Source organism: Salvelinus fontinalis, chromosome 30 (assembly GCF_029448725.1).
Source record: "Salvelinus fontinalis isolate EN_2023a chromosome 30, ASM2944872v1, whole genome shotgun sequence".
Classification (NCBI taxonomy): Eukaryota; Metazoa; Chordata; class Actinopteri; order Salmoniformes; family Salmonidae; genus Salvelinus; species Salvelinus fontinalis.
Genome location: NC_074694.1, coordinates 31,984,468 through 32,002,879, shown reverse-complemented (window position 1 = coordinate 32,002,879; position 18,412 = coordinate 31,984,468). Strand labels below are relative to the sequence as shown.

The window sequence follows — 18,412 nt, the reverse complement described above, 5'->3', positions numbered from 1 at the left end:
TATTTCTATACCTTACCTAAACAACACACACACACACACACACACACACACACACACACACACACACACACACACACACACACACACACACACACACACACACACACACACACACACACACACACACACACACACACACACACACACACACACACATGCAACAAAGATTCACAGTTATGTCCAGTACAGTCTGTGTCTAAAGGTATGTCTCACCCTCCTGGTGCTTGACAGTACACTGTGATATTCTCCCCTAGGCAGCTAGTGGGTTGCCCTATAGGGAGAAAGAACGATGGAAAGATGGAGAGAAGGAGATGAGATGGAGACAGAAGGAGAGAGATACTTGAAAGAGAAAGAGTGAGTGAGGAAGGAAGGGAGAAGTTGTCAGCGGGGTGCTGTCTGTAATGTGTTAGCCAGGAACGGTGTATCCTTTCTTTCCCCCACACAGAGAGAGAGGAGAGAGAGAGAGAGAGAGAGAGGGAAACAAAGACAAAGGGGAAACAGAGAAAATGTGAGAGTGTGAGAGAGAGAGAGAGAGAGAGAATGTAGCTCTGAGTGGTCTTTACATAGCTCAGCTCAGGGAGTGAATGTGTCACTGTAACAGATGGCCTCTAACTCTCCCAGGCTCACAGCCCAAAGAGATAAACGCTTTACTCAGACCTGCTCTGTGTGGGTCATGTCCCAGAAGATGGCTTTCCCTCTCTCTGTGTTTTGTCTTCAAAAACTGGTACTAAAGTAGGATTTGGCCATTTTCTGTCCTAGCTAACAGCATCCCTTGCCTGTTGATGTATTGATGGCACAGCCTCTCGTGCTGTATCACTTTATCAGGTATTAATATATAATGTCCTACTGCTGCACACCTTTTACTAATAATTATGATACGGTGTAAAAATAAATATACATACATGATGATAATGTAGAGAGTAATTGTATTGTAGCCCATTTAATAATTATGTTCACCTTCAGGGGGTGAAACAAGACTATTTAACTATGATGTCAGCGACGCACTGAACAGAAATGGCTAGGACAAGAGTGTCAACTCCTCCCCCTGTCATCAATACTGATCAGTCACACACGCACATGCACACGTGCACACACAGACACACAGACACACGCACACACCGCGGCAGCCAGCTCTATCTAGGTCAGTGCTAACAGAGATGGATCTAACGGAGGTTTTCTATCCCTCTTCTTCTCCCTCCTTTATATTCCCCTGATGTAGGAATGCAGTTAATAACGCTCGGCCATTAGTGAGATGGAAGGAGAGAGAGAGAGAAAGAGAGGTTGAGAGAGAGAATGAAAAAAAACTATTGTAAGATGAGATGGACAGGACGTGAGGGGCGGGGCAGGGTATGGTGGCGAGAGAGAGATTGAAAGTGAGTTAGGGGCGGGGCTGAAGGCAGGAAAGGTGGAGGGAGGAGGGTGAGAAAGAGAGAGCGAGAAATAGAAGTGAGAGAAATGGCTGGATTTGATCTGTATCGCAGAAGTATAGCGGAAGATCCGCGTAAAAATGTAGAGGTCATTTCCGATTGAGCCGCCATGTGCAGCGTTTACCGTGAATGCAGTCTCCGCGAACACGGGGACGTTGCCTTTTAAGTTCCATTCGAGCTCTAACGTGAATCCGCCCAAAGTGTAGACACTTCCTCTTTGATAAGACCTGTGCCAGTTAGTGATTGAAACGTCCTCCTCTATAGATTCATTTTGTCAGGAAGTTCTCAGGATGTGGGTGTCGGGGGATAAATGCTTCATGCCACCGGCTAGGTGTTAGTAGGAGAGTTAAGTGTAGCGCTAGAGGAATTTAAATATTTAATCACTTTCATGAACTAAGGTGTAGGTGTAACCCCACCAATGCTCGCACCAATACACCTCTTAGCCCAACATAACCAGGCCGTTGTGCTTAGCATCAGTTACCTAGCCTAGATTAGTCCAGCCTAACTAGCTAATCAATACGTATCCCTGCAGTGGTCTGATGCTGTTAGGTGAATGAGTAGTAGAAGGTCCTTGTATTATAAGTAGTGCTAGTGGGTTTTATGAAAGTGTGTGAGGGTATGAATGTTTCATGGTTGGTGGTGTAAGAATTAGTGCTTCTAAAGTGTGCTGGCACATTGCCTTTGAGCTCTGCTTCGGATGTGTTAGATAACCACAAGCGATCCACTGAATGTAACTGGTTAAAGTAAAGGTGTGTGTGTGCATTGTGTACTTGCGTGTGTAACCTATGTAGCTGTGCGTGTGTGTTAGCAGGTGTGTGTGTGTGTTAGCAGGTGTGTGTGTGTGTTAGCAGGTGTGTGCGTGTGTGTCCTACAGCCCAAGCTAACAGTGAAGGAGGCTGGTTAACATGTGGTGTACCAGCAGTCGGACAGATGTACTGCTACCCAGGTGGTAGATCAAGCCAACCAGAAAACAGGGGATTATTGGACAGTCAAAGACATGCATGTGCCAGTGGTAGAATATTACATGATTAGTGTCGGGTAGGAAGAAAGAGGTGATGTGGTGGTCCTTTAAAACAGCACTCTTCAATTGCTGATTCCTGGGTCTTGGCTAATGTAACTGCCACTTAGCTGAACACCATATTTGATGCTACAAGGTACTTAAAGCGGCAATCAGCAGTTGAAACAAAGCCTTCTCTCCGGAAAAATGTAACCACTCTCAAATGTATATACAGAGCTATGGATGCGAGTACTGACCATCCATGATTACAAAATTATAGTTTTAATTTACTTTGTTTACAAACATTGGAGTAAAACAAGTGTATATTTTGGATTCTGATGGAGTACGACAGGGGAACTAAGCTCAGGAGGCATTTATAAGGTATTTTATTCAAGAATCAACGGGTACATATCGTTAAGTCCAAAAATGGATGTAGCCACTGCAGATTTCCCCTTTAAAGGATTTAGCCTCGACTTTACCAGACTATGATACAGGGGTAATAGTTGTGTTTGAACTAGACTTGGACTTGGACTTTCCCATGGAGGATTGAAGGGGGGAAATGTGCTGTCTACTGTATTGCTGAAACGCTGAAATCTCATTGGTCTTTTTCTTATATGCTTATATTCTCATTTGCCCATCATCACTCTCTCGCCCTGTTAACCCCGCCTTCCACTCACTGCTGTCCAAATCGCCTGCCTTCGCCATTCCAGTCTCCATTCCAATTGGTCCATCCTGCTCAAGTCAGACTCAGAAAGAAGTGTGTGTCAGTCTACCATGTGTACCGGCACAACTCGTGTGTGTCTTTGTGTGTCTTTGTATGTGTGTGAGTGAGTGTGTGTTTGTATTCGTGCATTTTTGCGTGTTTGTGTGCGTGTATGAATTACCATGCCCTGTCATTGTGAATGATGTCATGTTATTATTTCTCTTTCTTCTGGGCTCCTCAAACTGCTCTGTGGCTCCTCAACTTCTCTTTTCAGTTCCGTTTTTCTTTCTTCTTTTTGTCATTGGTGCTGAATAGGGGAGCAGTGCATTTTGGGAAATCCAGCAGAATCTTTTCTGATTTACTTGTTTATTTTGTATCTAACTTTATGACTCAATGTTTGCTGGCTCTAAAATCAAAATCATTAATAGATCATTGGATTCAATGTAGTTTCACTTGAAGTTAACCCCTTCCCCTTGACATGAGCTGGTGCTGTAATCTACCAGCACTACCTGTTGATCCAGCACACATTGACTCTTAATATGAACCAATCCATTGACCATAAAGGGCAGGCGTGTAAAATCAGTCACAACACCTACCAAGGTATAACCTTAATGATATTGGTACTGGTTTCTTTTTAAACTGTTTTACCGCCACATCATCTTGACCTTTGACCTGAAACAGGAAATTACCCTGGCCGTAACATTGTGACTGATCTTACTGCCTCTGGCCTGTTATTCCTTTCACAGACATTGTTTTACCATCCAAAGCTCAAAGACTATCCTCCTTTTCTCAAGCCCCCCTTCAATCATCTTTCTACCACAAGCCCCAGGTTCACCTGACCAATCATCAAAAGCATCACATGTGCATCGTAGAGATTTAAACCACATTTAAACAACTTTCACATCCCAATAGTACCAAGGTTACTCTAGAACAATCCATGATATGGTACCATCTACAGCTTGGTTAAAAATCAACATAGCACTCTATAGGTCCTTTCACAGTATCCATCACATAGCTCCACTGTGTTATGAACTCACACACACACATCCAATCAATCCAAACCTCCTTCAAGTCAATACACTGCATGTGCAAACCAACTCAACCAAAGCTATTTCATGTTCAAACCCATACTCACACATTCAACCCAACCAAAGCTCTGTCAAGTTCAAACCCATACACACACATTCAACCCAACCAACTCTCCTTCAAGTTCAAACCCATACTCACACATTCAACTCAACCAAAGCTCTGTCAAGTTCAAACCCATACACACACATTCAACCCAACCAAAGCTCCTTCAAGTTCAAACCCATACACACACATTCAACCCAACCAACGCTCCTTCAAGTTCAAACCCATACACACACATTCAACTCAACCAAAGCTCTGTCAAGTTCAAACCCATGCACACACATTCAACTCAACCAAAGCTCTGTCAAGTTCAAACCCATACACACACATTCAACCCAACCAAAGCTCCGTCAAGTTCAAACCCATGCACACATATTCAACCCAACCAAAGCTTCTTCAAAGCCATACACTGTACATCCACCCAACCTGACCAAAGCTACTTCAAACCCATACACACACATCCAATCCAACCAGACCTTTCAAACCCATACACTATACATACATTCACTCCAATCCAATCAAAGCCCACTCACACTGTGACAGTAAACCCATCGTGCTGTGCTGTGGTGTATCCACTCCCTCGCCACATGACCAGGGACTTCAGTGTGTCTGTATTTCCCAACCCGAGCCTCGTCTTCCTGAAGTTACTGAGTGTGGCTCAGTCCAAAAATAACTCCTAGTTCCTCACCCTAACCTTTATACCCTCACTTTGTAGACTTCAAAGAATCAGGTGGGTATAGGTCATGTGGGGCAAGGGGTTAAGAGGTTGTTTTTGGACCAGGTTTTAGTATTGCTTTGGTGTTCTTTGCTAACTAACTTCTCCTTTCTTTTTCAGTCAGATGATCTTTGACACTTCACCAGTGCGTTCAGCCAAAGGGGTCTTAGATCTCCAAGAGTAACATATCATCATGTGTCATATGTATGATATGTTTCCTGAACCACATCATTCCCTCTTGAAGGGTTAAAGTATAACTACCTTTTTGGCAAAATACTCACACGGGGCACCAACTTGTTGGGTACGCAATCATCCTCACACGGGGCACCAACATGTAGGGTACTCAATAATACTCACACGGGGCATCAACATGTTGGGTACTCAATAATCCTCACACAGGGCACCAACATGTAGGGTACTCAATTATCCTCACATGGGGCACCAACATGTAGGGTACTCAATAATCTTCACACGAGGCAACACCATGTGGGGTACTCAATTAGCCTCACATGGGGCACCAACATGTAGGGTACTCAATAATCCTCACAGGGGGCACCAACATGTAGGATACTCAATAATCCTCACACAGGGCACCAACATGGACATTCTGTCTAACATCCTGCGTGGTAGTCATTCAGCAGATCCTCTTATCCCAATTAGTGGACTACATAGGTCTAAGGCCCCTTAGGTTGATTGATGGGATGTGGGTCTGGTTGATGTTTATGTTATGTTTGTGAATGTAATGTTTCTGTTTGTGTGAGCGAGAGAGAGAGAGAGAGAGAGAGAGAAAGAGAGAGGAGAAAAAGAGCCAGAGAAAGATGACTGTGCTGAAGTGTATTCACACCTCACTTCTTCACTATCATCTTGTCAAAGTTATCTTTTTCCCACAAGAGTAGACCTGAATATGCCCTCATATGCCCCACTGAGCACACAAACACACACAAGCACACTGTGCACATACAAACATACACTCACACACTTTTAAAGGTCTTTAAAGCTGATTTGGCAAAAGCTAATATGGTTGACTCATTGGTTTGGCATGATATCACAGTGTCAGTCTGTTCCAGTGAGTCTAAAGGCAGATCCATTCTCTGAGTGCTGCTCAGCTCTTTCTTCCTCTGGAAAGAGCGAGTGGGAGTGAGAGTTTGGGAGTAGTGGAGGTATAATTTGGCCCTCTCTACTCTCACCTCTCCTACCTCCCTGAGCGAGAGCTGGGCCTGAGCCATGGGGGAAAAGGTTCTACTCTCCTGTTTTCCCTCTCTCACTCTCTTATTATTCCTCTCCCTTTCTCAGTGCAGTACTTACACAGGGAAAGGTCCATCTCTCTCATTCTCTCTCTCCTTCTCCCTCTCTTGAGCGTTTTAAACCTATGAGAGTTTTGCACTTAAAAAACTGCTTTAGATTGCTTTAAAAAAAACTCAGTCAGCCACTGAAATGTCTAGTACATTATTTGGACAGTCCTGTCAAGATACAGCAATGGATGCTCAATACACTATACTAACAGTTTCATTTATCGAGCCTCTAGTGAGGCCCATTAAAATAAAGTGTTAGGCCCTGCAGCAAAACTGCAGAAGCTAAGCATTTTCCCAGGAAGTTTCACTGCCACAACATTTGCGCCATTGAGTTTACTGCCTATAATACATGCACTGCTATAATGTATAATGGGTCTGCATTTTGTACAATAAATGTACGATAAAGCAATAGGCCAGGTAGACACCGAACGAGAGAGAGCCTCACACTCAAGTAGATTTATGATGAAGAGGACAGAGGAGAAGAGGTGACAATGGACCATACAGTGAATACACGAACACACACACACACAAACACACATACACACGTACCCCGTGTAGACAGCTGCTGCAGCAGCCACCTGGGCTAATTGGCAAGAGGGAGAGTTGAACAGCACCTGGGGGAATCACGTGTGTGTTTCCATTCTGGCCTGTCGCTGACTCCTCCTCTACTTCATATGTCCTCTCTCTCTCTTTCACTGATGAAAGAGGGATGAGGACAGAGACTGATAGAGAGACTCTCTCCTCCCCCATACTCCTCTTTCCTCTGTCCTTTATGGATGGATGGATAAAGAGAGGACAGATGAGAGAAACAGGTGTGAAACTGTAAGTGATATACTGAACTGTAAGATCAACTGTCCTTTGTGTTGTGTACAGTATTGTGTACAGTATGTCCCACTAGGCACACACTGGTTGAATCAACGTTGTTTCTAGGGCCGGGACAATACCAGTATTGCGATACTTGTTAGCGTCTTGGCCTGGAAACAAAACCCAAAACTTCTTTAGGTAAACAGCCCTAATGTTGGAGGCAAACATCGTTATGTTGTCAACCAGAGTCACATTTATTTATTTTCCAAACTATAGCGCACAATATTTTACATACAGAGGTTTTTTAAAGGACCAAAGAGTTTGGTATGCTTCGTGTTTGAATTTTTGCCATGGAAAAAGTATTGCAATACTGGTATCGTCCCGGCTCTAATTTGTTTCCATGTCATTTCAAAGAAATGACATTGAACCAGTGTGAAATAGATGTTGAATTGACATCTGTGCCCAGTAGGGTCTTTATGAGAGAGAAGGAGAGGAAGAGAAAGAGGTAGAGAAAAGATACAGCAAGAGTGAAAACGCGAGGAAAAGCTGCATTGAAAGAGACAGCATAAATTAACCATTCACTACCCGCTCCCTACAGCCTCACAATGCACCAAAATAACCTCCCTCCTCCACAGCTACAGTCTCTTACACACACACACACACACACACACACACACACACACACACACACACACACACACACACACACACACACACACACACACACACACACACACACACACACACACACACACACACACACACACACACACACACACACCACTTTGGGCGGTGGCGATGCTGTTTATTTCCGTTCATGCTCTCTCAGAGGAGACTACATTTGAATAATTGTTGATCAGAGGAGAGCATCTCTGATTTGATTAGTCATGACTGGCAGCCACAGGGGACCTGGGCCCAGGAACACTGTGCTTCTCTCGCTTTCTCTTCCTCGTTTTCACTCATTCTCTCTTTCAGAGATCTCTTGTACCTCTTTCCTCTCCTTTCCTCTCCTTGTATACCTCTCTTTCCATGTACCTTTTGCTCCTCTCTTCTCTCTCACTCCATCTGTCTTTCATTTGCGTCTCTTGATCTGCCTCTATCTTCTGTAATTATGTGATATATGTCAGTATGGGTGTGTATGTTTTTCTTTAACTAACACTGTTATATCTCTTGAGACCTGCGGGCTGGCATCCACCTCTCGAAACCTTTCACCCACAATGTCCAGTACACTACTCCCTATCTCACTCTATGACCCCCCCACCCCACCTACCTCCCCGACCTCCCCTCTCTTACTCCCCCCTTCCAACAGAAGCTCAGAGTAAGCCTTACTACTCGGATTACTCCCCCACTCGACTCCTCATCCACAAGATGTGCACCTCCCAGTATCTGGACCTCTTCATTACCATTGTCATCGCACTCAATGTCATCACCATGGCGATGGAACACTACCAGCAGCCAAAGGTAGGACCTGAGCAATGATGGGGTTTGTATTTTTAAGGTAGTGGATTTGAAGTCTGTTAGTTATCACCATGGCCCCTCAGAAAGCACAGACAAAGATTCCCATGACAGCCTAGTTTGTATTCATTCCACACAGTCCAACATCATTACACTCTGGGATTTGTAGTTTGTTTGCCTGCACAAACAGACTTGAGAAAAGTTATTTCAATTCTTCAGGGGATTTTCTCCACATTACATAAAGTAATAGAAACAATTCATGAACTAAACTCCCACGTAAATTTTGTCTCAATGAATTGTCATTGTTTATTATCAGCCGAAAGGTGATTCGTGATGAAAACAGCTTGAGTTTTCCGATGAAATTTCCATGTGTCCGGAAAGGTTATGCATGAGATATAGAGAATAGAGAAATAGAGAAATGGTAATAGAGAGAGATGAGGGTGGTAGAGAGAGAGAGAGAGAGAGAGAAGAGAGAGAGAGAGAGAGAGAGAGAGAGAGAGATGAGAGGGAGGAGAGAGAGAGAGAGAGAGAGAGTGAGAGAGGAGGAGGAGAGAGGAAGAGAGAGAGAGAGGAGAGAGAGAGAGAGGAGAGAGAGAGAGAGAGAGAGAGGGGAGAGGAGGAGAGAGAGAGAGAGAGGAGAGGGAGGAGAGGATAGAGAGGAGAGAGAGAGAGAGAGAGAGGAGAGAGATGAGAAGAGAGAGACGAGAGGAGAGAGAGAGAGAGAGGAGAGAGAGAGGGAGAGAGAGAGAGAGAGAGAGAGAGAGAGAGAGAGAGAGAGAGAGAGAGAGAGAGAGAGAGAGAGTGAGTACTTTGGGAGAGGTCGTCAGAGAGACCATATATACAGTAGCTATAACCTATGGAATACTGTACTACTAACCAGGCCTCCCTCCCTCCCTCTCTCCAGGAGTTGGACGAGGCGCTGAAGATCTGTAACTACATCTTCACCGTCGTCTTCGTCCTGGAGTCTGTCTTCAAGCTGGTGGCCTTTGGCTTCCGACGTTTCTTCAAGGACAGGTCAGAGGTCACACTTTGCTTCAGAGTAGGAGTGCTAATCTGGGATCAGTTCTGATATTAGAGCAAAACTGCCTTTTATATGGACATGGGGAGATGCTTTGTGAATATGAGCCCAGATATGTTTAGGTGAAGCAGAGATGGTGTGTGTGTGTTAGTGTGCTGTGGAAAGGTGCAGTGGTGGATTACTCTCTCTCAGTTAGGCCTTTATGAATACAAACTGCCTCGTTAAACACACTGCCTTAGATTATATCATAGCTTTAAAATCCTTGGCTTCCCACTGAACAACACAAACACACACACATGCAACCACACACAAGAGCATGTACACACACATGCACGCAAACACACACAGGACTACGTACACACACACAGTCACCGACAGTGTGAGATTGCAGTGGACCTTGTAACCGAGAGGCCTATGATATCCTCTGTGGTTGCCAGATTAGACCATTATCCCCAGGCTGAGATCCAGAGTGTCACATCACACACACACACACACACACACACACACACACACACACACACACACACACACACACACACACACACACACACACACACACACACACACACAGAGGCAGCCAGGTCCCCCAGGGGTCCATCTGAACATTTCATTGTGTTTAAAGTGATTTGCCGGAGTGTTGATTCATGCATTCTGAGTAGTTAGACACTGACGTGGCAGAGAAACTATCGAGTGGCGTCGGACCCTGCCCTCAGAGAACACACATACACACACACTGGACCCTGGCAGATTAAGAAATGTTGAAATATATGATGAATTGGCCGACACGCTCATGGATGGCAGGGGTCTTAGGGGTTAAAACACGACACACAAACACACCCACGCACACACATTTCTGATGGAACAGAAGTGGATTTTTTTTTTTACATTGTGTTCTCATCACCGTCTTTCCAAGACAGAACAGTTCTGCTCGACTTGGAACAGCAGGTTAATAGTGATCTTATGGGGTTTGTTATATCTACAATAATCGCGGTGGGAAAGTGGATCGGTGATTTCTCTCACCGTGTTACTGTAGAACTTTGCTCTAATGAAACACCTAAGATGACCCAGGGCCTCTGACAGATCCTTGGATTGTCTCACACACTAACACACTAACACACTAACACAATAACACACTAACACACTAACTTAAGACCTCCCAAGGCCGGAGGTTTCTCCAATTTTCCATCCTCATCTTGTGGGCTCACCTTTGGGTAAAGCGACCCTTAGTATGCACACATGTCATTGGTGCGTGTATAACATGCCCTTTATGTGTGTGTAGGTGGAACCAGCTGGACCTGGCCATAGTGTTGTTGTCCATCATGGGCATCACTCTGGAGGAGATTGAGGTCAATGCATCCCTGCCCATCAACCCTACTATCATCAGAATCATGAGAGTGCTAAGGATAGCACGAGGTACACACACACACGCGCACGCACGCACACGTGCACACACACACACACACACACACACACACACACACACACACACACACACACACACACACACACACACACACACACACACACACACACACACACACATAGACTCACAGGAGGCTGCTGAGGGGAGGACGGTTCATAATAATGGCTGGAATGAAGCTGCTGGAATGGTATCAAACACATGGGAACCATGTGTTTGATGTACTTGATATCATTCCACTTATTCTGCTCCAGCCATTACCACAGCCCAGTCTCCCCAATTAAGATGCCACCAACCTCCTGTGATAAACATACATTCTTTCTATCTCTTCTTCTCTCTTTATTTTGTAATCGCTCTCTGTCTCTCTCTCTCTTTCTCCACACACACACACAAACAAACTAAATGTGCCTCCTGTACTCTCCTGCTGTTTTAATATGGGTTGTAAAGCAGCGGTAGGTATCCCAGGGACTCCCCTCTTTGTCATTGTTGTGTGGCGGGTCGTAGAGCTTCCCTGGTGAGGTGCAATGAGACCAGATGGCACTCGGAACAAAGTCATCTCACAAACACAGGACAGAGAGAGGGAGAGAGGAGCTCCAGGAAAGATAAGTGTATGGAAAGAAAAGAGGAAGAGCAGAGGAACATAAAGCAGTAAGAGGCAGCACTGCTCATCTGCTTCTCTCGGGTTACTGCTCAATAGAGCAGGAGAGGAAAGAGCAGGAGAGGAAAGATAGCAGAGCGGGTAAGCTGATTACTGTCTGTGTAAAGACAGGAGGGCAAGATTAGAGAGAATGGAGAGAAGAGACAGAGTTAGAAGGGTAAAGAGAATGTATTGAGAGAGGCAGAAGGAAAGCATGGCCGCTCATCTCCGTTGGGATGATTACTGTTTAAAGAAAGAAGAGGGCAACTTGTGAAAGAGAGGAGGGTGATAGGAAAGGGTAGAGGATGAGGAGAGGCAGAAGAAAGGAGTGACTGATGAGATAGGGATGAGGGAGGTAGAGATGCTCTTCTCTTCAGTCTGATGACTGTGTGTGTAATGAAAGAACTAGCGGTGGGAGTCGTCATAGATTATTATCACACAGGACCCTAAGGGTGTGTGTGTGTGTGTTTAATTAAAGTTGTGGCCGTCCTCCACTGTTACCAACGGCAATTAACCCTGCCTCATCCGCCACTGCCCTGTCAGTGACATCATCAGACTGCGACCCCAGACATCATCACAGAGTGCAACCTCGGTTAGTATCTCACGGAATATGTTTTACCACAGTTATTCCCAAATATCATTATTTTCTCTCTCGCTGTGTGTGCGTGTCCTCAGTGCTGAAGCTGCTGAAGATGGCAGTGGGGATGAGAGCGTTGCTGGACACTGTCATGCAGGCTCTGCCTCAGGTAAAGTACAGTAGAGGTACTACCACCCGATCACTATGCATGTTCTTCTGGTCTAAGACATTTAGCCTTATCACATTTAGCCTTTCCATTGGGTTTATGGTTGCATCAGCCATTTTACTTATGCCCATCCGATTCCATTACTAGTCTTCCTCACCTTCTACTATAATAAGGATCTCTTTCCATGTTTCTTCCAAGGTACTCCTATGGAGATACAGCTGCACCGATTAGCTGGGTGTTGCTGATGCAGAGATAGAGAGGGAGAAAGGGAAGAACTGCTCCCAAGAATAGGTAGAAGGGGGAAAAAGTTTTGAAAGAGGAGAAAGATAGATAAGAAACAGCGAAATAGAAAGAGAGAGGATGTGAGGAAAGGCTGCAAGATGCTGTCGCTGCCAATTCTCTCTCAAACTCAGATGGGAGGGAGGGAGGGAGGGAGGGAGGGAGGGAGGGAGGGAGGGAGGGTGAGAGAGAGAGGATGAAGATAAAGTGATGAGAGATAGAGCAGAGTGAGGGTACATGTTGAGCTGCAGGCTACAGTGTTAAATCCTTCAGAGCTTGTCATATCCACATAATTAATAATGATAATAACTTACACATTTTTTGGGTCAGCTGAGATTAGCTTTGGAGTACATTCTAAAGCTGTAGGCTTACTGTACCCGACCTGGGCATTAACCCTGTACCTCTCTATTGCCTTATCTCAATTCACTCTGGGGTCGTTCCACGAAATGAATGCATTTTGCATCCCTTTGACATTTTAAGTAGAAATTGTGCACCATTAATGGATTTTAAAGGCCTGTTATATTCAATAAAGTGCCCTTTAATATCGACCACACGGTTAATTCAGTCAATCTGAAATCTGTGCACCCTCTGTGACTTCTAGGAAGATTTTAACCCACTTAACCCTAAAATGTCTCCACGTTTTCACCATCAATGCAAAGCCCTGGTTATTTTGTTGCTTTGACAAAGTCATTTCTGAAGATGATTATTTACTAGTGATGTATTTGTCTCTCACCTTATTTTAAGGTCAACCCTGTAACGCGAACTGAACTCTCGTTGTAATATATTGAAACTATAACGTTAGTTGTGTAAAAGCAGGTGAGCTGGTTCTCTCCTCTCCTCTGTCTCATCCCCTCTCTTGTCTATCTGCAGGTGGGGAATCTGGGTCTTCTCTTCATGCTGCTCTTCTTTATCTTCGCAGCACTGGGAGTGGAACTGTTTGGTGATCTCAGTAAGGACACCACACACACACACACACGCACATGCACACACACACACACACACACACACACACACACACACACACACACACACACACACACACACACACACACACACACACACACACACACACACACACACACACACACACACACACACACACACACACACACACACACACACACACACACACAGCTGCTCTGGGTATAAAATGTTCTTTGCTTTGGGGCTTAATTCACGTTAGGTCTTAATTGCTTTCTTTTGATTCCTTTGTTGAAATAATTTATTGATTTCACTAATTGTGGCTTTTAGCTTCCAGATAAATATAATTATTTCACCGAGATTATGATTTAATTGGAAAACTCTGTTACGTCGGAACACACACACCCCAAGCTCTCTCGTTTTCCCTCTCCCTCTCTCTGTCTCTCTGTCAGTTTGTGATGAGCTGCACCCGTGTGAGGGCTTGGGACGCTACGCTACGTTTAAGAACTTTGGCATGGCCTTCCTGCTGCTGTTCAGAGTTTCCACAGGAGACAACTGGAATGGCATTATGAAGGTGAGACTGGGCCACCATTTTGTATGCAGTGTCTGTCTTGTGTCTCTTTCTTCATGTGTTCATCCACATATGTATGTCCCCCCCAGGACACCCTGCGAGACTGTCAACAGGAGAATGCAGGCACCTGTTACAACACGGTGGTCTCTCCCATCTACTTTGTCTCCTTTGTGCTGACTGCCCAGTTTGTCCTGGTCAACGTGGTCATAGCCGTCCTCATGAAGCACCTGGAGGAGAGCAACAAAGAGGCCAAGGAGGAGGCAGAGCTGGAGGCTGAACTAGAGCTGGAGCTCCAGCATGGAGGAAGGGGAGGGGGAGGCAGTGGGAGATCACCCCAGCTAAGCCCTCTGGCCCTGGGCATGGAGGAGGGATCTGGGGGCTCCCCCTGGAGGTCTCCAGAGAGGGAGATCCAGAAGAGGGGCAATGTGATGGATTCTCCCCCAGCAGATATCACTAGAAGAGACTCCATACACATCAGCACTGATCCTCCGCTAGGCCAGGAGCCACCACTAGAGGTGAGTGTGGTTGATTGACACCTGGGTGTGTGTGTGTAGTGGTGGGGTTTGGAATTCTTCCTATCCCTGGTTGAGGGGGAAACAGGAATTAGCATTGAGGAGCTACAGTAGAATCTGCAGACAGATGCTTTTGTCCATAACTGTATTACTCCTGAATCAATCAATCAATCAATCAAGTTTATTTTATATAGCCCTTCGTACATCAGCTAATATCTCGAAGTGCTGTACAGAAACCCAGCCTAAAACCCCAAACAGCAAGCAATGCAGGTGTAGAAGCACGGTGGCTAGGAAAAACTCCCTAGAAAGGCCAAAACCTAGGAAGAAACCTAGAGAGGAACCAGGCTATGAGGGGTGGCCAGTCCTCTTCTGGCTGTGCCGGGTGGAGATTATAACAGAACTATGCCAAAATGTTCATAAGTGACAAGCATGGTCAAATAATAATCATCAATAATTTTCAGTTGGCTTTTCATAGCCGATCATTAAGAGTTGAAAACAACAGGTCTGGGACAGGTGGCGGTTCCATAACCGCAGGCAGAACAGTTGAAACTGGAATAGCAGCAAGGCCAGGTGGACTGGGGACAGCAAGGAGTCATCATGCCCGGTAGTCCTGACGTATGGTCCTAGGGCTCAGGTCCTCCGAGAGAGAGAAAGAAAGAGAGAAGGAGAAAATTAGAGAGCCAAGATTTTCAAAATGTTCATAAATGACAAGCATGGTCAAATAATAATCACAAATAAATGTCAGTTGGCTTTTCATAGCCGATCATTAAGAGTTGAAAACAGCAGGTCTGGGACAGGTAGGGGTTCCGTAACCGCAGGCAGAACAGTTGAAACTGGAATAGCAGCAAGGCCAGGCGGACTGGGGACAGCAAGGATGAGTTTCCCTCTCTTGTGTATGTGTGTTTGTCTGCTTGTATATTAACCTTTATTTAAACAGGGAGTCATGCTGAGACCACAGTCTCTTTTGGAGATGAGCCCTGCATGAACACATCAATAAACAACAACAATTGTACGATACATATCTATATACACATCGATTACACAATACATGAATAGCAAACACAAAATACAAAAAGCAAAACACAATCAATAATATGAAACAAACACATTCTTCAGAAAAAAGACTGTCTCGCATCTGCCTGAATTGCCCTAGAGCAGGGTTCCCCAACTGGGGAGCCAGTGGTTTTATTTGGCCCCCTCAAGTTTTCTGACAAAAAAATATAAATGTTATTTATATATACAGTAACAGTCAAAAGTTTGGACACACCGACTCATTCAAGGATTTTTCTATATTTTTTTATATTTACTACATTGTAGAATAATAGTGAAGACATCAAAACTATGAAATAACACATATGGAATCATGTAGTGACCAAAAAAAGTGTTAAACAAATCAAAATATATTTTATTTTCTTCAAAATAGCCAACCTTTGCCTTGATGACAGCTTTTTACACTCTTGGCATTCTGTCAACCAGCTTCACCTGGAATGCTTTTCCAGGAGTTCCCACATATGCTGAGCACGTGTTGGCTGCTTTTCCGTCACTCTGTAGTCCAACTCATCCCAAACCATCTCAGTTGGGTTGAGGTCTGGTATTTGTGGAGGCCAGGTCATCTGATGCAGCACTCCATCACTCTCCTTCTTGGTCAAATAGCCCTTACACAGCCTGGAGGTGTGTTTTGGGTCATTGTCCTGTTGAAAAACAAATGATATTCCCACTAAGCGCAAACTAAATGGGATGCCTATCGCTGCAGAATGCTGTGGTAGCCATGCTGGTTAAGTGTGCCTTGAATTCTAAATATATCACTGACAGTGTCACCAGCAAAGCACCCCCATACCATCACACCTCCTCCTCCATGTTTTACGGTGGGAACCACACATGCAGAGATAATCCGTTCACCTACTCTGCGTCTCACGAAGACACGGCGGTTGGAACCAAAAATCAAAAATTTGGACTCATCAGACCAAAGGACAGATTTCCTTTAGTAGTGGTTTCTTTGCAGCAATTCGACCATGAAGACCATCAGTCTCCTCTGAACAGTTGATGTTGATGTCTGTTACTTGAACTCTGTGAAGCATTTATTTGGGCTGCAATTTCTGAGACTGGTAACTCTAATGAACTTATCCTCAGAGGTAAGTCTGAGGCTTCCTTTCCTGTGGCGGTTCTCATGAGAGCCAGTTTCATCATAGCGCTTGATGGTTTTTGTGACTGCACTTGAAGAAACTTTAGATGTTCTTGACATTTTCCAGATTGACTGAACTTCATGTCTTAAAGTAATGATGGACTGTAATTTCTCTTTGCTTATTTGAGCTGTTCTTGCCATAATATGGACTTGGTCTCTTACCAAATAGGGCTATCTTCTGTACACCACCCCTACCTTGTCACAACACAACTGATTGGCTCAAACACATTAAGAATGAAAGAGATTCCACAAATTAACTTTTAACAAGGCACACCTGTTAATTGAAATGCATTCCAGGTGACTAACTCATGAAGCTGGTTGAGAGAATGCCAAAAGTGTGCAAAGCTGTCATCAAGGCAAAGGTTGGCTACTTTGAAGAATCTCAAATGAACTTTTTTGGTTACGACATGATTCCATGTGTTATTTCATAGTTTTGATGTCTTCACTATAATCTCTATATTCACTATTATCTCCAATGTGGAAAATAGTAAAACAATTAAGAAAAACCCTTGAATGAGTAGATGTGTACAAACTTTTGACTGATAGTGTATATTTTTTATTTGACATTTTTATATGGACATAAAATACTGTAAAAACACCAGGGAATCAGCTCCAAGTGATTTTAATTTTGGAAGTCTGTTCCCAAGTATTACCATGCATGATAGAAAGAGACATGTGATCATAAACAAAAGTAAGCAAGGTTTGAAATTATTATATCTGTTTGGGCTTTTTGCAGCCAATTTTCAGTCTACAAACTATCTTTAATAGTTGAGTCTATTTGATGATCCCTCCCCTAGAGGTACCAACTCCACCAACTTTAAGGACTTTTGGAAATCATTCCACATGAGCTGCAAAATAACTAAAAGCAGATTTACCTGACTGGGTGGAGATTGAAGGGATTTCCAGGGTTAGACATCCCTTGAGTCCAGGGCTGGTAACTTATACAGTTCGGGGCGGCAGGGTAGCCTAGTGGTTATTAGGAACCCCGTTAGCTGACGCCAATGGTGACAGCTAGTGTTACTGGGGTCCGACACATGAAACAGACATTACAGACAAAATACTTTATAATTTACATACATTTTAAAATATTAACATGTAGTGTGTGTGTGTGTGTGTGCACCTACCAGTTACACATACATGTCAGCACATACACACAACAATGAGATAGGTATGACGGAGGTTTATGTAACAGAACTTTATAGACAAAAAGAGTGCAATGCATCGATCTACGAGACTTCAAAGAGGACCAGCTTACTTTCGGATACAAAATGCAATGATGTGTACTGAACTTTTTTCCCGTAATAAAGTTGCATATGTATATCAGTCCCAGTAGACTAGTGCCAGCCGTAGGTCACTGTAATGCCATGGGAAAGACAGGACACAGCCGTATGTTGTTTACTAGACTGCTATTTCCAGCCAACAGGCCTTTTTATAGTGACTAGAGGTTGGGCTGTATCATTCTTCTGATGTTATCTCTCTCTCTCCTCTCTGTCATCCCTCGCTGGCAGAAACATGTGTGGTTAAACTCCAATCTGTTTCCTCTCCCTCTGGGGTTGAGAGTGGAGTTTCAGTAGTGTTTTACTGCCCCCTTCTGGTTTGGTGAAG

General features: G+C 44.3%; 1 protein-coding gene across 12 annotated transcripts in view; it reads left to right on the top strand.

The window, feature by feature from the left end:
* The window catches only part of cacna1g (calcium channel, voltage-dependent, T type, alpha 1G subunit), a 298,872-nt gene that overhangs the window by 265,855 nt on the left and 14,605 nt on the right, over nt 1-18,412 (top strand). For 10 of the 12 annotated variants that reach the window (XM_055890508.1, XM_055890502.1, XM_055890498.1 and 7 more), the window contains 7 exons: nt 8,379-8,530; nt 9,429-9,538; nt 10,822-10,955; nt 12,275-12,345; nt 13,492-13,570; nt 13,995-14,116; nt 14,203-14,628. In XM_055890508.1, the coding sequence (XP_055746483.1) occupies nt 8,379-8,530; nt 9,429-9,538; nt 10,822-10,955; nt 12,275-12,345; nt 13,492-13,570; nt 13,995-14,116; nt 14,203-14,628 (1,094 nt within the window). The remainder of the gene's footprint in view (nt 1-8,378; nt 8,531-9,428; nt 9,539-10,821; nt 10,956-12,274; nt 12,346-13,491; nt 13,571-13,994; nt 14,117-14,202; nt 14,629-18,412) is intronic. The other 2 variants (XM_055890497.1, XM_055890500.1) reach the window with 1 other exon arrangement.